This window comes from Strix uralensis, chromosome 2, assembly GCF_047716275.1.
Source record: "Strix uralensis isolate ZFMK-TIS-50842 chromosome 2, bStrUra1, whole genome shotgun sequence".
In the NCBI taxonomy this organism is placed as follows: Eukaryota; Metazoa; Chordata; class Aves; order Strigiformes; family Strigidae; genus Strix; species Strix uralensis.
In genome coordinates this window covers 96,320,019-96,342,196 of record NC_133973.1, presented here as the reverse complement: position 1 = coordinate 96,342,196, position 22,178 = coordinate 96,320,019, and the positions used below count along the sequence as shown (strand labels likewise).

General features: G+C 36.3%; 1 protein-coding gene across 5 annotated transcripts in view; it reads right to left on the bottom strand.

Moving 5' to 3' along the window:
- PCDH9 (protocadherin 9) overlaps window positions 1-22,178 on the bottom strand; it is a 708,470-nt gene that overhangs the window by 253,973 nt on the left and 432,319 nt on the right. For 2 of the 5 annotated variants that reach the window (XM_074859536.1, XM_074859537.1), the window contains one exon: window positions 1,718-1,919. In XM_074859536.1, coding sequence (XP_074715637.1) covers window positions 1,718-1,919 — 202 coding nt within the window. Of the gene's footprint in view, window positions 1-1,717; window positions 1,920-22,178 lie in introns of those variants that run through there. The other 3 variants (XM_074859538.1, XM_074859540.1, XM_074859543.1) reach the window with 2 other exon arrangements.

Sequence of the window (22,178 nt, the reverse complement as noted above, 5' to 3'; positions counted from 1 at the left end):
AGGAGAGGAGAGGAGAGGAGAGGAGAGGAGAGGAGAGGAGAGGAGAGGAGAGGAGAGGAGAGGAGAGGAGAGGAGAGGAGAGGAGAGGAGAGGAGAGGAGAGGAGAGGAGAGGAGAGGAGAGGAGAGGAGAGGAGAGGAGAGGAGAGGAGAGGAGAGGAGAGGAGAGGAGAGGAGAGGAGAGGAGAGGAGAGGAGAGGAGAGGAGAGGAGAGGAGAGGAGAGGAGAGGAGAGGAGAGGAGAGGAGAGGAGAGGAGAGGAGAGGAGAGGAGAGGGGAGGAGAGGGGAGGAGAGGGGAGGAGAGGGGAGGGGAGGAAAGGAAAGGAAAGGAAAGGAAAGGAAAGGAAAGGAAAGGAAAGGAAAGGAAAGGAAAGGAAAGGAAAGGAAAGGAAAGGAAAGGAAAGGAAAGGAAAGGAAAGGAAAGGAAAGGAAAGGAAAGGAAAGGAAAGGAAAGGAAAGGAAAGGAAAGGAAAGGAAAGGAAAGGAAAGGAAAGGAAAGGAAAGGAAAGGAAAGGAAAGGAAAGGTGAAAAGGGAATAGGAAACCAGAATACTGAGACAGTAACACATTTCAAATTTTTTCTTCATAGAGTTCCACCCCACACACCCTCTTGGTCTTCCCATTAAAAGTATTATAAAAACATTTCTAAGGTCAATATTCCACATTTTGGATTCTCATCTGCCATGATTTAAATGTCATAATTCAGATCCAGCTCTGCCCAAATGAGAACATGGACCTTAATACTGTTCATCAGATCTCAAGGCCACCTTCTCTCCTGGTTTGTACAGGCCCAGTGACAATTTAATCATCTATACAAAAGGGAGAAATGCCAAAGGGAGAAACTAATTCTTATTACTCTACTCCTGGGATGTAAGAGAACTCAAGTTCAATTACCTTTCAAGAGCACAGATAAGACTTTTAACCTTTTACTCCACATTCTGGACAGAAAACTTAAGGGCTTTATTACTGTCCCCTCCCAGTTTGCAGTATGTCCATGTCTCCACATTCCAATGACAAAATACTAGTCACAGTAGTGGTTAAGACCTTGCTTCATTTTTCAGTACTGACTGTGACAAAAACACTGCAATAATGTAAATGTATTACAGAGAAGGAAAGAAGAAGAAAGGTAGAAATTCCCAAATCAGACAAACTGCACTTACTTGGTATTTTTATAAAAACGCATATCCAACAATTCTAAAAAGCAGAACATCATGCCATTCCAACCCAACAAAAAAACCCTGAGTTTCTTGCTCTTAGAATGGGGAACTGTAGGTGTGTTATAGAAATTTCCATTCTTTACATTTTTCAGTGCTTCAGTGATTTACTGTTTTCTATGTTAGTCTAACAGATAGGACAACCTCGATGTCCTTGTTCTTTAAATTCATCTTTAGAATGACTTTCCTAAAGTCCAATGCTAAATAGCAACAGCACCGCAAACATCAAGAAAAGCTTGCTATCCTGTAGGACTTCCTTTTTCCCAGCTGTTCTCACTGTGAAATTAGTATGGAGCTGTTTTTTTCACGTATTTTTGTTTCTATAGTCAAATTACAACATAAAACACTTCAGGCAAACCACATTATTTCCTACCAATGGTTATTACTTCCTACCAATGAGCCAACATGACCAAATATTCATGCATGTGCATCATCAAAGGGATGAAAAAGAAAGTAACCAAGTTACCAAAGAAACTCAGATAAGTGGAGCACTGACGGTGACTCACCCGAGTTGGGGTCCGAGTTGCCATCAGCTTCAGTCCTCTTGTCCGGTGAAGCCTGGTCGTAGAATTCGTCCTGCGGCTGAACCAGAGGGAGAGGGTGTGAGATCAGGGTTCCACCACCCACCGGCTCGTGGTCTCCCAGACCACTGTCACTGCAGCTTTCCTGGGAGCCATCAGGGAGGTGAAATGTAACACGGCGCTGGGACTACAAAGAAGAGCACAGGACACGCTGATTAGTGCTCTTCTGTTCTCCTGAGTATTTTTTTTTTTTTTTAACTTTTGACATACAAATAGATTCCTGGCAATGATTATGAGGCAATTGTTATCACGTTTGCTTGGTGGTTTGGGGGTTTTTTGGCTTGTTTTTAGAGCAACCCAGGGAAGATGGCAGGCAGGAGAGCCAAATTTCAAAGGTCTGCACATGCTCATCTGTGAAGTAACCTTCTCATAAGAAAGTAATCAGTAGACAATTATGTATATTTTTCATAAATTTGAAAACATGATCTATAAAAACTCTCTCTGAGAAGCAGAAACTGTTGCAAACTGTTATGAAAAGCAAATGACATCAGAAAATGTAGTAAGTATATATTTCTGAGGGTAAAACCTGTATTATCACTGTTCATACTGGAAAAAAAAAAGTCCACCAATTTATACAAACCAATAAAAATCATTGTCATCTTCCAGGAATAGAAGGATATATATAAATACATATCTATAAGGATATTTAACTGATATCAATTATATAACAAATATGGATATTTTGGCTTGATAACATATCTATGAAATCACAGTGGTCAGCAAAGAATCACAGAATGCATTGATGGAATAAATCATTATCACTCTAGTAAGAGAATAAAAATAAACAGCACATACTTTGTTCAAAACAACACAGTGAATGAGAGCCAGAATTTCAAATTTTCCTGAACTTCTTAAAAAAACCCCTACAGTCATCTCCAAAGGAAAAAAAAAATGTGCAGTGTACACTTGGATTAGTTAACCATTATTGATTTTGAACCTCTCTCATCTGGAGAAATAACCTGACTTTGTGAATTGTTGCCACAGAATGATACAGTGATTCCCCATGAGCTCCAGAGCCGATAGCACTGCTGCAAACTGTTTAGCAACCGTGACTGTGGGATTCATGAAAGGAATATTACAGGTCTTCATGGATCAAAATACTGCATCTTTGAAGTATCGGAAACAACTAGTTCAAGAGTATCTCAAGAGAGTGATTAAATTAAGTTAAGCACATGTTCCCACAAAAATGAGTTTCAGCAGCAGGGAGCCTGAGTGATCTGGTTAGCTAGATTGGTTTAGAATAAAGAGGAGATTCACGAAGTTTGCCTTAAGCTTAATAATTTTTTTAGTTCAGTGGTTACATTCTTAGCAATATTAGCCATCTGAAAGTTACGGGTTATATCTAAGCTAATCATTCAAGATTTCTGCAGAGTTGGTAAAGGAAGGAACACCAGGAAGGTACTAGAACAGGTATCTTCCACTAGTTACCAATTTTTAAGTAGTGAAAATCAGGTGTCCTGCATCCATCCCAAATCTGAGTAAGTTTTCCTGAAGTTAATGGAAAAAGCATCAGGCCTTCATGCTCCTTTTCTTTCTGATTCTTTTTTTATGAGCTTTTTTTTAATGAGGAAAACCTAAAGTTATTAGTAATAACTGCATGTTTGCTTATTAAAAACTATTTGTTAATGGTAATTGCTACCATTTTATCTGATGATCAATATCCTCTACCAGGTTTCTCTTTATTCATCTCCCTTGGGTGGACATAGATAGTTGATTAAGTCAATTTTGGATTACTGTGTAATTCAGTATAGAAATAAATGTAATAGTATTTGCTCTTGGCTGTGATTTTATAATTAGCATTTTGCTTTTAAGTTCCTTTTCTAGCTTTAGGATTAGAATACAGTTGTAGCAAAATCAAATAGATCCTCTGAGTCACTGGGTTGTATTCATTTACATCAACAGAGGACCTAACTCTACATACTAACATTAAGCAAACTTTTACGTCAAACTTTATTACTTTTTCTTACAACTTTTTCATTCTGGAATTTCCACCCTGAACAATTTTTTTTTTTTTTTTTTTTTTTTTGGAATTGCTAGCAGGCTCTTTCCCTTCAGTATGATCAAAATAGAAATATAGCTAACTACACAGCTTAAAATCTTTTTTTCCCTGCACTTATTTTCAGTAACCCAAATTTAAAGATCTGTTTTTCCAAAGAATTTATGTCACTAGTAAAATCAGTAAGAGGCACAGAAAAAGATTACTTTCATTTTTTTTTTAAACTAAGACTCTATGAGAAAATACGAATGACTGAGAAAATAAATCCTTAAAGTAAGGGAGGGGATGAAAATTTCAATTTAAGATTCTGCAAAATAATTAAGCCCCTGTAATTAATTAACCACCTAAATAAATAGTAAAAACTATAATTACAAAAATGTCCAGTTTCATGAGTTATGTAGTAAAAATACTGATCTTGGGCAACAAAAGCTCCTCATACTAGCTGAAATCTGCTCTGACTCTATACTGACAGGGACCAGTCAGCCAGTAAAATGGCACAGGCCTAACACTAATACTGGCAACTTCTTAGCTGATAGTGCTATAAATTTTTAAAGCCATACTTTAAACGATAAGAAAAAAATCTGTTGGCTTGGCTTTCTGAGCCTCCCACTGAGGACCCCACAAATCATAAAGGATTATAAAAATATCTGAAGGTCATGTAAACAGCGATCCAGTTCCAGAGATGATGAATGGACAGCATGCAGTCCGTCAAGAACTTTAGACTAAGCTGTGCCATCAAAACAATGAGGGGAAAAAGCCTTCTACAAAGAGAGATTCAAAACAAATGCTTAAGCTTAGGCATATCATATTAATTGCAGGGGAAGACTGTCACTCAACCTACTGGGAGCTTATGACAGTGTTAAGTAATGTTGATATGTGGCCACCTCCTCCAGCTGCCTGGTGCAGGACTCTTCTGCCCAACCACTGAATCCCAGCCTCGTGCCTGGGGACTCGGGGTCTCTGACCAGGCTGAGGGACATGTCTGCCACTTTCCCCTTTGCACTAATGAAGCTGCTTCACTAAGGAGACAGAGAGTGATCCAAGACACACACATACACACACAAAGGACACGGACAGGACTGGTCACACAGATGGCCACAGACAAGGCGCTGCCCCCAGCAGCACCCACACTCAGGACTCACACCAGACACAGGCACAGACAGCCACGTCCCCTCCTCCTCTTGGGCTGGCAGAGGCAGGAGGTCACTAGTGCAGCACACACCCCGCACTCTCCAGGTTCACAGGCACACACATGTTCACAGATCCCCCGAGCACTGGCACGGCCCCTCTGCCCACCCAGCACCCCTGCGTGGGTCGCAGCCCCCCTTACCCACCCCACAGGTCCCCACTCTTGCGCACACATGCAGCACTCACACACTCGTCCCACAGGCACCCCACTCTCGTGGGTCCCCCTGAATACCAGCACGGACCCTCTGCCGGTCAGGACTGTCAGGCTACTGACTGTCAGGGCCTCCTACTCACCAGCTTGGAGTTTGTCAGCGAATCCACATGCACAACCCATGCACACCCAGTTTGGGGAAGACACAGACACTTGCCCACAGCTGCCAGCACCCGGCACACAGGATGTGACCCACAGTCCCAATTCAGTGGTAAGCCCCTCACTCATACATTGAATTTCTTCTCTCTACAATAGTATCAGGGACTTTTCTTTCAGAAGAAAATCCTACAACATGCTTAGACTATGTTTGTATTTATCTACTCCCTTGTGCAACCAAATGCAGCTTTGAATTCTTTTTACCTAAAGACAGATCCAAGTTATTCTGAGTAATGAGGTTTATAGTTGGTACAACACTGGCACTAATGATAACAAGTAATTACAATTTTAATTATGCTAAAACATATGCAGGATTATATACAGCGTGAAGTAGGGTTATGGTTCAGGTCCACAATACTTGGCCAAAACTCAAATCTAAAATCTGACATATTCAATCATAAACCATCATTTGGGGGAGGGGGAAATATAGGTTTTCTTCAGGTCCTGAAAAAAATCCAGTCTTTATTTTTAATCAGGAAATATCACATCATTTTTATTTGAAACCCAAAACTGAAAGGAAATTTCAGTCAAAATATGATCTTAACCTGTGTCAAAGTAATTTCAATATATAATTCAGAGCAAGTTGACTCAATAGGTTTCTGAACCTGGGCTGAGTTTAAAAATCAGAAAAACAATTGATATTAGTTACATGGAATCGTTATTCATTTAATCACCTATTGCAGCAGATTCTATAAAGCTTATCTAGGTGAAGCATAACTTCACACCCACAAGAGATACAGAGAAGAATTAATTCCGTATTTTAGATGGCGATAAAAGATAGCAAACTCTGATGTTGATAAAAGGACAGTTCAAGCATAATAGGAACACCTTTTTTTTCTGTTTTCAGACCAGGTGGTCAGCCAGCCGATACTTTTGCTAAACATAGTAACAACAAAAATTATATCAAATCAACTAGACGTGAAACTGATTTAGCTGCTTCTTTCTTGCTACAACAAAATCAAATACATACCTAGTACTTTCCAACAATTGTAATTTGTGGAATTACTGAATATAAGTACTAGCTGTGGTACTTGAATATGTTGATAAAAATATCAATAAGATTTCTTGGGTGAAGAGGAGGAACGGATGGTAGAGCGTAGGGATATTCCTAACCTTGTTTATCAAGAACAGAAAAGTAGAACCTGTGCTTGACATAGTGTATTGCATTTTTCTTCATTACAATATTTTATCTGGAGATACTGAAAACATTTTAAAGATATATTTTAGTCACATCTTATTTTCCCTTCCTCACATTCTTCTGCCCTATTTTTCTCACTTCTGTTGTCTTGATATGAGGAATTCAGCGGTGCCCAGCAACAGGATCGGTAATAATGGGCACAATTTGAAACACAGGAGGTTCTAAACATCAGGAAACATTTTTTTACTGGCTGAGAACTAACACAAGTGGTCCAGAGAGGTTGTGGAGTCTCTCTCCTTAGAGATATTCAAAAGCCATCTGGACATGATCCTGGACAATTGGCTCTAAGCATCCCTGCTTGATCAGGAAGGTTAGACTAGATCACCTCCAGAGGTCCCTTCTACTCTCAACCATTCTGTGATTCTGTGAATTCTAATTGAAAATAAAATAAAATCTAGAAATATCTGGAGCAGTTTCATAACTTTCCAGGGCTGAAAACATGATTTTGTACTGCAGTACTTTATTTCTGACAATCCTAGCTGTATAAAATATATTCTGATACCAGAATTTGTAACTTCATTCCATATAAATCTATTGCTTTGGAAAGTGGCACAGAGCATTAAAGATACAATCCTGAAATCCTTACTAAAGCAAGAGAATTGGTAGGAATTGTATCTCAGCATGGATTTCTAGAAAAGGTGTGCCAATACCAGTGAGGTTTGGGCACTGATTGTGAGACTAAGCTTTTTGCTGCTGCCTTATTCTCCCAGAAACCTGCATATGCAGACAGAAAGTGGGCTGTAAATTGTCTAAGTTATTCTGTTGACCTGAGTATTGAAAGTCTGAAGTAGAGGAAAGATCATGCCATGTGATATCGAGTGTTTGAAATGTCCTACAGTTGATGAGATACAAGCTGTCTTGGAAACAGGACTTTAATGCAGGAAGTACAAACATGAGTTTTCAAAACTGTTCAGTGCTTTCCATTGTATACTAACTTCTAAAATGCATTTTACTTCCAATTATGTGCTTGAATCTAATAGCAAGTTACAGAAATCAGCATTAAGAGGAACTTTTGCATGGTGAGATTGTTTTATTCTGAAAACCAGACTTTCAAGGCTTTGTACAACTATTGCAATGTTTTTGCTAATCAGGGATCCAAGAGATAATTATACTATTGTTCCATTGCTGAATGTCTCACAGGGAACAGATTTGGCTACAGATCCTATCCATTGTTATAAAACAAGCTATAATTAAAAAAACATTTCTACACTGGGTTGTTGCAAATAGAACCTGATGAATTTTAACCAACTGAGCTGGCTTCTGAGTTTACAAATCAGGTACTTTTAACAAAATGCCCTCTTCTCTACTCTCTATATATATTCAATAAGAGCCTTGATTTCTGTCCTTTATTTTCCAGAAAGACAGATGTCACCATCTGATTCACAGCAAGGCAAATTAAGCTTTACAGAATGAGCCATACGTTTGCACACCAGAATATATATTCAAGCATGACACATCTTCAATTGTCATTGAGATCTTTTATTTCAAATATAGAAATTTTGCATCGACAAAAATAATTTCCCTTTCCTTTCTAAACTATTACGTCATACTTCGCGTTAAAATGACAAAGGAATATTATGAAGCAAAAGCAAAGACAAAGAAAACATTCTGGGAATATTTTCCTTATGGAAAGATTGTTGATATGGAGGCTTACAGAGAAACTTGAAAAAATAATTTACCTTTATGGAAAATAAACAGAATAATCTATATATGACATACTTTACTGAAACTTAAACCCAACTCATGAATAAAGAAGTCTGAGAAGAAACATATTAAAATAAAATCATGTGTAAACATTAGAAAAACACTCTAAAAAGCCTGTGAAATTATGATGATGAAGAAGATATTGCTTGTGCACAAGTTTAAGAAAACGTTGTGAGGACACAAGAAAAAACTATGCTTCATTGGAGGTCCTCTGTGGAAGATGTTTGATAAAGTTCACTCCTCCCAGGCTCAAAACAAAGATTCCTGGTTCATGTACTAAAACACAAATAAAATTTTTTTATGCTATCAAGCCTGTAAATAGAAGAAGTCAAGTCACAAAAAACAGACTAATAACATTTTCAAAGGGGAAGAGAAAAGATGTGCTGGGCATCACCAGGCTTTAAAATATAGTTTTAATGAACTATAGTTTAAACCCTTCTTTTCTCATAAAATAAACCACATTTTTCTCTTAAATTCCTATGCTGGAAGCACAAACAGTGTACCTTTTAAAGCAGCAAGAGTGATCTGGGATAAGGATATTCTTTTTAAACTAAAATGCAACAGGAAACTTACATAAAATTATCTATGTTTGTATTTACTCCACAGAAAAAATTGCCAAGGTCTTTGAATTAACATATGGTTGCTGTATTTGTTTTATAAATAAACAATGTTTTGTTATATATTTTTTCAGTTTTGAATGACTTATGAAAGCCCCCTAAAATCTACAATCTACCTTATCTTTTCCAAATTTGAAAGATGAATGAAAAGCTGGACTGTGACCTTCTTTGAAAGTGTGTAGTTGTAGTGTATCTCACAGGAAGGCCACAAAGCACCTCAAACAGGGCTTCATATAATTCAGCTCAGTGATCACTCATACACACCTTTTTCTTTTGTGTTTCACTCAAGTTTACATAACAATATGAATCTGAGATAAAATCATTCTACTTTCTTAGTAAAAGCCACTCTTGCTTCTCCCAGATAATCTTGGCTCAACTCTGTGTTAGGTACAAATTGTACAGTAGATCCCTGCAATTTGCTAAGAAAAATAAGATTTTTTTTTTCTTGGCTACATCTAAACTAAACTTCCTTGTGCAGTCCCCATGGCAGTCCTTATTCAAGGATCCTACTTGCATCACAGGATAATCCATTCTCCTTGTCCACCTTGATATCTTACCCACAGAACCAAGATAATGGAGATAGATAAGGTTTCCATCAATCTCTCAGGCTAAACTAAGAATAAAAAAAAAAAAAAAAAAAATTCATACTGCATCTTCATACCATGCTACCCATATAAATAGCTGGAGCGTTTAGGCATTTACTTGTTCTTCCCCCTAAGATAACAATGTTGGTATTGATTTCAGAATGTAAATTGTTATGCCAGACAATCATTTGATTTCTTCTGCTCAATTTCACAGTACTAAAATTTCATTGAAATCAGTAAATTACACTGTAGTATATTAAAGGAAGCACCTATTATATCTCTTTTGCTACTTAGGCTGCAGAGAACTGACTTTTTCTTCTGGGTGAGAAATATTATCAATTACAGTCTGCCCAGTGACTGGGGAGGAAATGACTGCTTGATGGTGCCAAGCACATTTAAACATAGGGAAAAAACAGCCTCATGGTTGGGGAGTTGTTTTAGTTTTGCAGAGACAGTGAATGAAGAAAGACTCATAGTCAGATCCTATGGTTTCAGTTATCTTTTGAGTTTCTTTCTTCCTTTGTTTATGTAGTGATGTTCCTTCATTTTTTTTTCATGAAACTATAGACTTTGTGCCATAAATCCTGCCTGGGTTTTGTTGGATTTTTTTTTTTTTTTTTTTAAACTGGACATTCTAAAGACTGGCAAACCTTTAACCAATGACACTAAATACAGGACCACTACATATTTTATTTTAAGTTTTGCATTCCTAATATCCACTTAGAAGGCAAATACTCCTTTTCCTAATAAGCATTGTTATCTATCTACAATCATCTTGACTGCAAGGTAAATTTGACCTAAGAGGAAAGCTGAGTGTTACAGTTTAAACTAGCCTAAATCAGAGTACTACCTTGTTCAACTTGGGAGTCTGGTAAAATACTATTAAGTTTTCATTATTTTCAGTCTTAGCCCCCGTCCTCTTGAATTAATTGTCTGAGACTCAGGAAATCAGTTCTAATCCTACAATTATGCAAATTAATATCTCAGATGCATAGAAAGGCAAGTGGGGGGAAGAGATGGAAACTGCTGTATATAATAAAACATAAAAGAAAATAGCCAGCCATGCTACCAGTAGACACCTAAGCTAATGTTTAGAGACATTATTCACCAAAATGGCTAGACATTAGTAAACCACAGTTTGCTATTTTTATTAGATGTTTCTTACCAGAAACTCTGTGGAAAATAACCCTGAGAAAGGATCAATTTAAAATGTAATATCTTTGCAAATACCTATTAAAAATTAGTGTTGTATCTAGCATAGTTTTCTAAACACATCTGTAGTTAATGGAGAAAGAGAGGCAGCTCTAGTGAACATTCATGCCATCCTAAAAACGTGCAAGATTGTAAAATCACAGTAAAATGCCTTTGTGAGGTGTATGTACTTGATCATTGACTAGAGATGACTAAGTAAATTTAGGACATGTATTAGAAGACTTAACACAGATTAATTCCTTTGACAACTCTGTTATACTCCTTGACTTCTTGTTGCTATACTGCTATGACTAAAGTTAACTTACCAGTAAGAAAAGAGATCTTGCACTATGTTCATAACTATTTAGGCACCTGACTTTAGACATTCAACACTTGACATTTTAGCTGCCATTAAGTATTTAGGGTACAAGAACCTGAAGAAACAGATCTCACTGACTTATCTGTTGCTCTGGCACATTTTATAAGAAGAGATTATTTGTATTACAACAAGCAAAGAAACTCACATATAAACAATATAGTTGTAATAGAATTATATGTTATGTGATCTTTAGTAATTTAAAGACTTCAGTGATCTTCAGTTTATTTGTTTAGTTTGATTTTGGTGATGAGCTCCTCCTAGCAAGACAGATAATGCATGTTACAAATGCACTCAATTGAAGAAGCATTGCAGAAGTGCTGTAGCAGTTATAACAACAAGCAGCATAACTTCTCTACACTCTGAGAAGTTTTACATTAGTAAAAGCATGCGTTGATCAAAAATGTAGATGAACTACTAAAATGTAGAAGCAGCTGTCACTGAGATTTTACAAGTTTAATTATAATAATAAATTTGCCCTGATTTACATTCTGTAAAACTCATCCGGCTTCAGTAATGTGAACAGGGTAATAAAGTTTCTGGGATTTTCTTTTATCTATAAATTACATTTTTAAATGTGAGAAGAAACAATTGAGAATATTTCCCATTTGAGGAACGTACATTATCTGGAGGCTGATTATAAAAATAACCCTATTATTGTCATATATTAAAATATTGACTGCTATATTAATACTGTTAAATTATGTTTATAATATTTAATGAGTTATAGAAGTATTCCCCCAACTAAGGTTTATTAATTGTGTTGAGTAAACCAATACATGTGGTATCATGTCAATAATCATTCTTGATACTGCATCTTATTGTTGAAGCTGATAATTACTGTTACAGAAATGCTGTGTATTTATGCTTTCACCACTGTCAGTCAGTACAGCAGATATGCTGAGATATGCAGTACCAGGACATAGGAAACTTTCCAGTGATCTTCAGGAAAAAGAAAGATATGATAAAAACCCCTTTAGTATGCTGTTCCAATAGCATTCTTTAGTACAGCACATAACCTTGGAAATCAAGCAGGCCACGGCTCTTGTGAAAATGTAGCAATTTTTGTCTGAGGTGATGCAACCCTTGCTCTGTATTAGAACTAACCTCAGGATTTGAATACTTCATTTTCAATTGTGTATGAAGAGGAAGAAAAACATACTTCAAAACCCACAGTTTTAGCAGCTGTCCACTAGGAAGCTTTGTATCACAGGGCTTTAAAAGTAGTCAGATCAACACCGTTTTAAAGGAAAAAGAAAAAAAGAAAATTTGAAGCCCTTTAAAGAATCACACTCTAAAACAACCAGTCCTCATAGTGACATCATGATGTCAGTCTTCACTTTTATTTATGTGAGTTTGAGGAAATGCAGTTAAGAAGATCATATTGCTCCTCACTAAAGCAAGGATTAATATATGCAGAAAAAACCTGAATTCTCATAAAGATCCTAAGGATATCCTGCATTAACATGGGGGCGGGAGGAGGTCAAGGAAGGAGGGTCCTAATTTATAGATGCTGTAGGGAGAATAGTACATTAGAACATTGCCTCTTGAACTAGTACTATCACGTGTAACGGCTATCTGTCACTGACAGCTCACTGGTTTACAATTAATTCTGAGTTAGCAGTCATGTCTTCTCCTACAGGCACGGAAAACAGAAGCAGCAGCAGCATTGCCCTTTGAGGATAAGACCTTTTACATGGTATGATTCTAGAAAGCAGCTGTACATCTATTAACACAATGGACACTATAGCTGTCACATTAGATAAATGGATCCACACTGGAAACGCTGAAAGTGGACATGATTGTCAAGGATAATGCAGTTAAGTTGGTGCATCCTGGAAAAGATGCAATTTCTATAATATTTTAATTCTAAAACTAATAGTATTATCCCAACCGATTGCACACACTATAAGTTAATTAAAACACCCCTGTTAAAACATATCTGCATCTCTACTAGAAAAGGAACTAGACAATAATATACTTGCACCATAAAAACCTATGTTTTGTAACTTGGGACAGGATGTCCTTAAGAACTGCTTTCCTAAGAGCAGATTACTAAATTTATTTTGCTTTTTTTTTCTTATTTGAACTCCCAAAGCTTTGGAGTTTTCATTTTGCATATGCAAACACATGCTACAGAAAATGAAAAAATAAATAAACCCCCATCTTTTCACTTAAGATTCTTCAGAGAACAATACATTTTACAAATACTGACTGCAAATTCTCCTTCCACCACATATAACACATATGTACATCTTCCTGGTAATATCTTATGTTGTCAAAGCTTGGAAAACTAAATCCACAGAGAATGTTAGGATTTTCACTGGTTGAATGGGGTTTTTGTTTTGATAATGGGTCTTTCATTCCCTTGCCATGTTGACTAATGGGGCAAATCTCTGCTACATGAAATTACAGACCCAAATAAGATGTAAAATGAAGAGTAAGCATATTAAGGTGTTTCCACACAGAGACTTCTAGAAAAAATATAAAATATGGTTCAGCAGCTTGGCCAGTAAGAAATCTAAAACCTCATTTATTAACAAACAAGATACAGAAAAAAAAAAAAAAGAGGAGAATATAAGGTCTTTTTGCATGGAAATTTGGTAGACAGAGAAGACAATGGTACTACTGTATTATCAAAATAGCAGATACTCTCAAAGATATCTTACTGTGAGAGTAACTAGTTAGAAATATATTTTCTACTGTCCTCCAGTAGAAGTCAAATGAGAGCTGACAAGAATGACGATTATTATCAGACTTCATCCAATTTTCAGTATTTTCCACAAATTACATATGGCATGCTCTTGACACATTAAAAGTTATAGGGAAAACAAGAACTCTGACTATCATCTGGATAGTTTTAGAAAATGCTGCCAATGCCATTGGGTCCCTTTGGAATAAGGCGAAAGATAAGTTTGGTAGTCCGTGTTCATGTTCTGGTGTTGATAATCGAACCTAATTTGTGCCAGCTGAATTTAATGTTAGCAAAGCGATCTCACACTGCTGAATTTCTTTCTTTCTTTCAGTGGTCTAAAAGAATAACTTCGCAGAGGTCACTGAAGTTACATCAACTGATGCTAATAACCATCTACTTCTGCTAATAACATCTATTGGAAACAGATTCACTAAGTCACATATTCAAAACTACAGACCTTCATTCGATCTTGGCCTGTGACTTCTCCAACATTATCTGTCTACAAAACCAGAGAAAGCAGGACATTGGACAGTTACTTTGAACAGAAACCATTTAGTGATTGGTGTGTATTTTTTTCAAATTTACATACTAGTAAGTTTCTCATTTCACAGAATTTGTTGCGTGCCATCACCTTTGATCTGAATGTTTAAAACTGATGGACTTATTTGTGCACTTTCCACCTAGAGCACATGACCATGTCTATTAATACAGATAGCCAAATACTGCTGACTTTTGAGCCCAACATTTACTAACATTTCAAGGATAATTTATATGTACTTTGCAAATGCTAGCTTTTCATTAGGCAAACTGACAAGCACAAACCTTGCTTCACTTTTTTTTTTTTTTTTAATGCAGCAATATTTATTTAAATAAAAACATGAAAAACACAGAGTCACATAGGAATGAAATTGCACTTCACAGAAACATTGCAAAGGTATGTGCACATGGCCCGTGTGTTTTCCAGAGTATTAAAAAAAGAAGTCCAAAAAGGTTGTATCTAAGCCAATGGTTTATAAGAATTGCTGTTATGTCATGATACATTCTACATTACATTACTACAGAAGACAGGTCACATTTCTGAGTAAGAATTCAGCATTAGAACAATTATTAAATAAATTATATCTATGTATGGGCAAATTGAAGTGAGTTGCATTATTCCTTTCTATCAATTTCTCACATAGCAGTAGATCAGGATCCTTTCTGATATGTACTACTGTGACAGATGGAAGAAAATGCATGGTGGTACTTTGAGATTTAAGGTATTATCAAACAGTAAAATACATCACAGAGCTCAGTGCCTGTGGAAGCCACCTTATCTCAGTCTTCACAGGTTGACAAGGCATGTAAAGAATGCATCCAAACCCCCTGGTTTGATCTGTATTGTTGACAGATCACAGATATGGAAGTCTGAGATATTTCCACAGGAACTGCAAGTAGGGTGATAACTAGTCAAAAATGGCAGATAACCACACCTACTTCAGCAAAGATCCAAAAATGGAAAGTTTTTTTAGAACGAGCAGAGGAAGATGTCATTATTACATTAAAGCTACTAGGTAATATAAAAAAGCAGTGAAAAGAGCAGGCAAAACAGCTTCAAGGCTGAGTAAAATCTCTGAAATAGAGAGTTTAATACCTGTTCACACAATTTGGATTTCATTTGTAGAAGGAATAAACATTGCTCTAACCTAGCAAAGTCACTGGAAAGTTTCCTGCTGATATCAATGGGATTAGGATTGGTTTATCAGCATTTTCACTATCGCTAAAGCCAATAAAACCCTAAATTTTTCTTGTCATCTGACAGTCATTGTTCTGACTGTTTCTGACTTTATCAGACTTTTTAACCTAAATTATGTTACTCACAGATAACTTTTGTACTGAAGACACTCATCATACATAATCTACTTTTTTGCCTTGCAGTGTTGGATTTTCTTTTCCAGTGTATGCTAATAAGTGTTCTTTGGATATAAAAATTTAAATCTGATTATGGCTTCTTAAACAAGCTTTAAGAATATTAAATAATCATTTAGGTTTGACATTAAGTGTTTTGTGTGTCAGTCTTCTTTGCGTGTGTGCAGATTCTCATGCTTGAACTTCCTACAATCAATTAAATACATATTCTTTTAATAGCTTATCTCTCTAGTTTCTAAATGGAGATCAAATTCTTATGTGTATTTAATGAACTATATATGAAGCATGCCCTCAACTTGTGAATGGCCAAAAAACCTAGTCAAAAATTATGCAGCAGTCAAAGTGAGATCGACATTTCAGTATGAAATGACAGGCATGTTTCATTAAAGGCCAAATCCTGCAGTTATTCTTCAGAAGGTAACGGAGGCCTTGCACTGCAGTAAGGATTGCTGATTTCACAGACAGGTAATTACTCCATTAATACCTCCATTATGCAAAGATAGACTGGCCAAACTACTGAAGTGTGAAGCATGCATCACATTTGGACAGACCAGTCCTCACATATATGCAGGTTATAAAATAGCCATAGAAGTCCCACTCAACACAGATGTATTCCCTTCGCTCCTTAAAAGAGTACACACATTGCACTGAGGCAGAGTGACAACAGCTGTAACAATGTACTGGAGGAAAGCAGAAGGTCAGCTAAATAGATCAGTCATTTTGGTATCAGGCATTGCTCTGGAAGTATTCCCGGAATTGGGGAAAAAAGCAGGCAAAACTACATTTGGATAAGTGCTTATCACAAAATTATCTTTTCCCATGGGAATAGTCATATATAGTATTTCTTGTAACTAGTTTTATTGAAAGGAATACAATCAAAATTATTAAATAATTAATCCTGTATCTAATGCAAACAAAAGCCTAAAACATGTATATATAACAGAGAAATGCCTTGTGTGTACTTTGAAAAAGACCAGAGGCTTTGCTCTGTAAATACAAGGCTATTTATCATTATTTCTTAGGAAAACACATAGTTCAAAATCTCTAGAACTGAAACTAGAAACCCTCTGGACAATGTATTTTGAATAGCATTCCTAATATCAACAGTAAAACAAAAACAATCCAACATCAAACTGCACATAGTTAACTTCATAATGAGGAAGCCAAATGTTTCCCACACTAAGAAAAAATTGATATGGTACATGCCCTGGGTTGACAGATGGAAGGAAAAGAAAGACAGATGTGCTCTATTTTCTTGATTTATTTTTTTTTCTATAAGATGACTATCAGGCATAGATAAAACTGCTTACTCAATAACCCTGGCTACAGATACTTACCAGAGCAATAATGCCAAATATCCTTTAGGACTTTGCCCACTAGCATCATCTCAAATGATCTTCAGTAACAAGCAAAATGACTAACAGCTGGCACTTTCCTTAGAAATTGTAAAACACCAAAACCAGGTCCAGTTTGTGTAGCCCTTGTAGAGGGCACCATCTGGAAAGCTAGCCTGAATCTTAACAATTAAAATCAGGGGCCAGGTCAGACAAGTAGCTTCTTAAAGAATTCATGATACTGAGTTTCTAAGCAAAACTGAAAATGACAGAGAAGCTAACATGTGAGAGGACATAAGTAGTCATTTTCACCCAGGGGACAGAGGGTGATCATGTGATTTAAGTACAGGACATGGAGTTAGAAGACTCGCTCTGTGACAGATTTCATGTGTAGTAAAATATGTGTCACTGTAATCAATAGAAAGTTTCCAATTAGACTCCGAATCAGGTACCTGGGGTCTATCTTCAAAGTACTGAGAACCTCCTGACGATGGCCAGCTGCTGTCAGCTGCCAGTGATATGAAACACTCAACATTTTTGCTTATTGATAAGTGGGAATGATCATTGCCTTTTTCCATCTAGGCATGATGCTTATGAATGCTAACATGATATTTGCAAATTAAGATGCTCAGATGGCAAATGCTATCCAAAGAATAAATATTTTATTATTTTATAATTTGAGGTAGAAGAAATATGTTTATAATTGCCATTTACTTGATTATAAAAGGCTTAACACTGAGCAGGGGAAGGGTGGAAGAGAAAACAGAAGAGTGGCACTGTTGAGAAGGAATACTCAAATAACATGGTAAAGAATGCTGCTCCCTCACAAATTTTACAGTCTGATTGAAGACTGGATGAAGTAAAGACAACAAGAGAGCCATGGGGAAATAACAAAGGTAGCAGTAGCAGCTCCATGTGATTACTATGGTTAGCTATGTGTCCTGCTTGATGGATCTAAATCATTATGCTTTCTGGTTGTTTCTGCGGATATACTTTCCTTCTTAAAAAAAAAAACAAAAAAAAAAACAACTCTGCCTTTTGCTTCTTTTCATAAAATATTGCTCTTTTCTTTAATGTCCAAATTTCACTTCTATGATGACAACTTTTACTTTAAGATATTCCACCTCATGCTTTGACTTTTAAAACAATAACAAATAGAAATTACTTTTACTCCTCCCCCCTTCAGACATTTCCTTGTAAAATCCAGTAGTCATCCACCTGCAAACAGCTAGAGCATCTTTGGGAAAATAAACATAGGAAGACCCATTATCAAGTAATGGTGAGAACAGGATATTCTGCATAAACACTTCTATTAAATGGTTGTGAAAATACCTAAATATAAGTTTTCCAATAATTACAGGAGCTGTTTTAATCTTAGATGAGGTCATTGGTCTGTGATACCACTCAGCTGTGTTTTCAGGCAATCCTTTATTGCCACTTTAAATATAGTTTTAACTAAGATTTCTTCAAATATACAAAAATCATTACTAAAGTTATATGATACCATACATGAGTAGTCCAAGTGAAACCACAGAACTACTCATTTCTGGAAAATTATGAATATTTATACACAATATATGATATGGACATTTATCTGTGATAATATCCAAACGTTGTTTATATAAAGGTGTGAAACTCCTCCAAACAAGCAAATCAAAAATGGCTTTACTCAATCCTGTTTTCTAAGTTCAAATATGACAAATGAGTGTTGTGCCAGCCTCCAGTATAAATACTTCAAACAGTACCAATGACAATTTTCACCGGTATCTAGCACAAAGACCCTGTATGTTTACTCGTGATTGTGTTTAATTTCATATTGAGATGATTAATCAGAGTAAATGTCTTTATTTTCTGCTGTTTTAACTTCAAGAAATGATCTCTTCTGGTTTTATCCTATTATAAGGATCGTTTCAAAAATGGGAAACAATTAACACTGGGTTTAATGCGTGAATGCCATAGAGCTGAAGTAATTGCACTCAAGGTCTGCTAACTTTTTAATCAGGCATTTGGTTGCAAGCTGCTCACGATTGATTCTGAGAGAAGAACTAACACAATCTAGGCAGCAAAAGCAGGTGTGCCAAAAAAGCAGACATGTTGGCAAAACCAGTGAAAGAGTCTAGAGGGTAAAAGAAGCAAAAACTAATGGAAAATTCTTCTTAAAAGACTTTTGCTTGGGATCCAGTCATAGCTGAGTGAAATTAATTGAGGCAAATGAGCATAGAGAGAGTTTTTTGACCAAAATAATTAAGAAATATGAACAGCAAAACCACAAAAGCTCAGCCTAGAGAAGATTTGCCAGTCAGAATCTTAGTGAGCAGAATTAATTAGATTGGGGAGTTGAAATTTTCACATGCATTTTGCTACATAAATAAATAAGAAATACCATGAGAGGTTTCTGGAATTACAATTAGAACACTTACTGTTCTCAGCATTTATGCTTTGTTTTGGGGAAAAGAACAGATCCATTTTTATTTCTATTCATTAAAAATATTTTTTTTCTTTTCTCTAATAAATCTATTCTCCATGATTAAGTGAGTCCTGAATTCAAAGGTACTTATACAGCATAGCACCTGGTGTATTTATATGTGTTGATGAAGACTGTGACTACACACACACACACATGTCTATAGTCACAATTATGCCAAAGAAGCAAGTGTATTCACTTGCAAGAACATAATCTAAATGAAAATTTCATGCTTACATCACTTTTCAAGTCAAAATACTCCTCCTTGTTTCATATACAGTACTATAACAGTGAACTCCTTTCAGGATTGCCCTCAAGGAAAAATTTATTAGGTTTACATGTTTGCATACCATCTTCAAGGTCTGTGGGTTGGGTTTTTTTTTTATTTAATCAATATCTTTAACTATCATCCCTGTACCTAATTTCAATGATTTTGGCACACTTCTATACAAAATGCATAGTTTATATAACCTTATATAGCAGTTCTGCATCAGGATCTTGACCAAACTCCCCAAAACTTCTAGATTAGAAATAGAAAACCATATTGACGATAAGGTTCTGACCCTAGTTAGTGCAAATCAGGAACGAATCTCACTTATGAACCAGTAAGCACCATCCATCTTGGAAAAAAGCAAACTAGATAATAGGTAATGCAAGGGGTTTGGAAGGTTTATTTCACAGGTATCTCTGAAAACCTTGTACAAATAAGACTTTTTAAAAGGCTGACAAGAAACAGGGTTGAGCTGAAACCCATGCATTTCTAAAACAAAAATATTTTGCAAAATCCTAATCCTTCTGTCTAGTAACTATTTCCCTGAAAACTCCAGAAACAGGTTTCCTATCTTTTAGGCACACCTTGGTGAAGAAATGACTAATATGTCAGCTTCCATGCTTTGCTATTTCGAAGACAAAGTAGGCAATGATGACTTAGAAACAGACTAATACGTTGTGTTAAAAGTAAGGGTATCTAAACATTGTCTTACACCTTTGCCATTCTTTTTTTTTTTTTTTTTTTTTCAGATGAGTGAATTCTACTACGTACAATATGTATTAATTAACTTAGAGAGTTGCGTTATACAGATGCACACATCAAAACACATGGATCCAACAGTGTCACTACAAATTCTTTTAGAGCTGGCTGAGTACAGAAGTGGTAGGATATCAGAAGCTTTAATCATTGCCCTATTTGCTTTAATCAATAGCATCATCTATTCTCAAACTGTTTACCAACACTTGAAAACAGCGAGTCGCAGCAGCTTGGGCACCAGCAGAGCGAAATAGCAAGGACAGCTTCTAACTAAAGCAGATGACTTGAGATGTCTAAAAGTTGTTCTCTTTTCCAATGCCTAAATGGCAGTGATTTTGAAAAGCAATACCAGTTCAATTGCCACTATCTTGCCTTGGGATAAGTATGGAAGAATACTCACATGTTTGTGAATCTGCCAACACTCCAATGACAGCTTTGTCTCTTTCACCTTCTTTCTAACAGCTATCACTCAGTCACTCTACTGTCTGTCATCTGTAGGTGAAGGGTTTTACAGAGATGAAAGACAGTGGTCTGGCACAGGGCCACTCACACTCTCTCACAAAAAGACCCTTAATCATAAGGGACTTTCACATTTCTCTGATCTGGGAGTAATTCAGGATAGATGCCAGAAGGAAGAAGAACAAAGAAACGAGCATTTGAAAATTCCCTCAGTGGCTTAATAATACTGCTGAGATGACTTTTGCCAGATTAAACAGACATGCTCCTTTAGACCCTAAATATTGCTCTGAAACTAATTCCCCAAGCATTGTCCAGAGTTTAACAGGGGTTGGGATATCAACAATCAAACTTTGAAGTAATTCTTCAAATTCCAGTGGAGTTGGCTGCAGAGACAGCTAGAATATTCAGGTCTTTCCAGGCCAAGGAGAGAGAGGGCAGTTTGGTTTCTTTGCAATTGTTGTCTTTAAGGGACTTGGACAAAGCAATTCCAACACAACAGCTTATTTCTAAAATCCTTTAAAGTAAAGGATAGGTATGGGGGGTAGTGAACTAGCTGATATTTTTTAATGGTGCCTACATTCAGCACAGCACTCTGACACTTTAGGAGAACACTACAGGAGCTGCAATACATTAGTGAAGCCTGACAGGGTAAAGATCTTCCTTCACTTGCCATTTTGTTTTGAAGTGACAAGAAAGCCACAGGCAATAGAGGATTTCAAGATGAGGATTCTATCTGATACTCACATAAAGCATCATTGTATGCAATCCTTTAAGTGATATCAATAATACAAACCATAACTGTGTATAGGCAGAAAAAAATCTTTTAAAAATCTTAGAATATTTTGAACATGGCTAATGCTTTAGCTTCCTACATGCCAATATTCACCTACATAAGTCCTCTGAGACACACTCAAATGTTAAAAGAGCCCATTTGCCTATCTATGTTCATTCAGTGGAACACTCAGCAGGATCACTTTCTTGTGATGTTTCTAGTACTTGGGTTAATTTCATTACGCTCTGTGAGATATTCATCATAAAGAAATATCAGGATATCAAAATGCAATGTAATACTTAATTCCAGTCCACTTATATGGGTGAATCAAATTAATGTCAACCTGGAAATTTGTTCTGAGTTTTTAGTGAATATATTCACTCCTTCCAGGCCCTTATCAGCTTCTGCAGAATCTAAGCTTTTTAAAAAATTCTGAAAAGAAGTCTCAAAACTATAAACTGAATGAAGGCAATGCAGTGCTTGATTTCTAAATCAGCAGACAGACA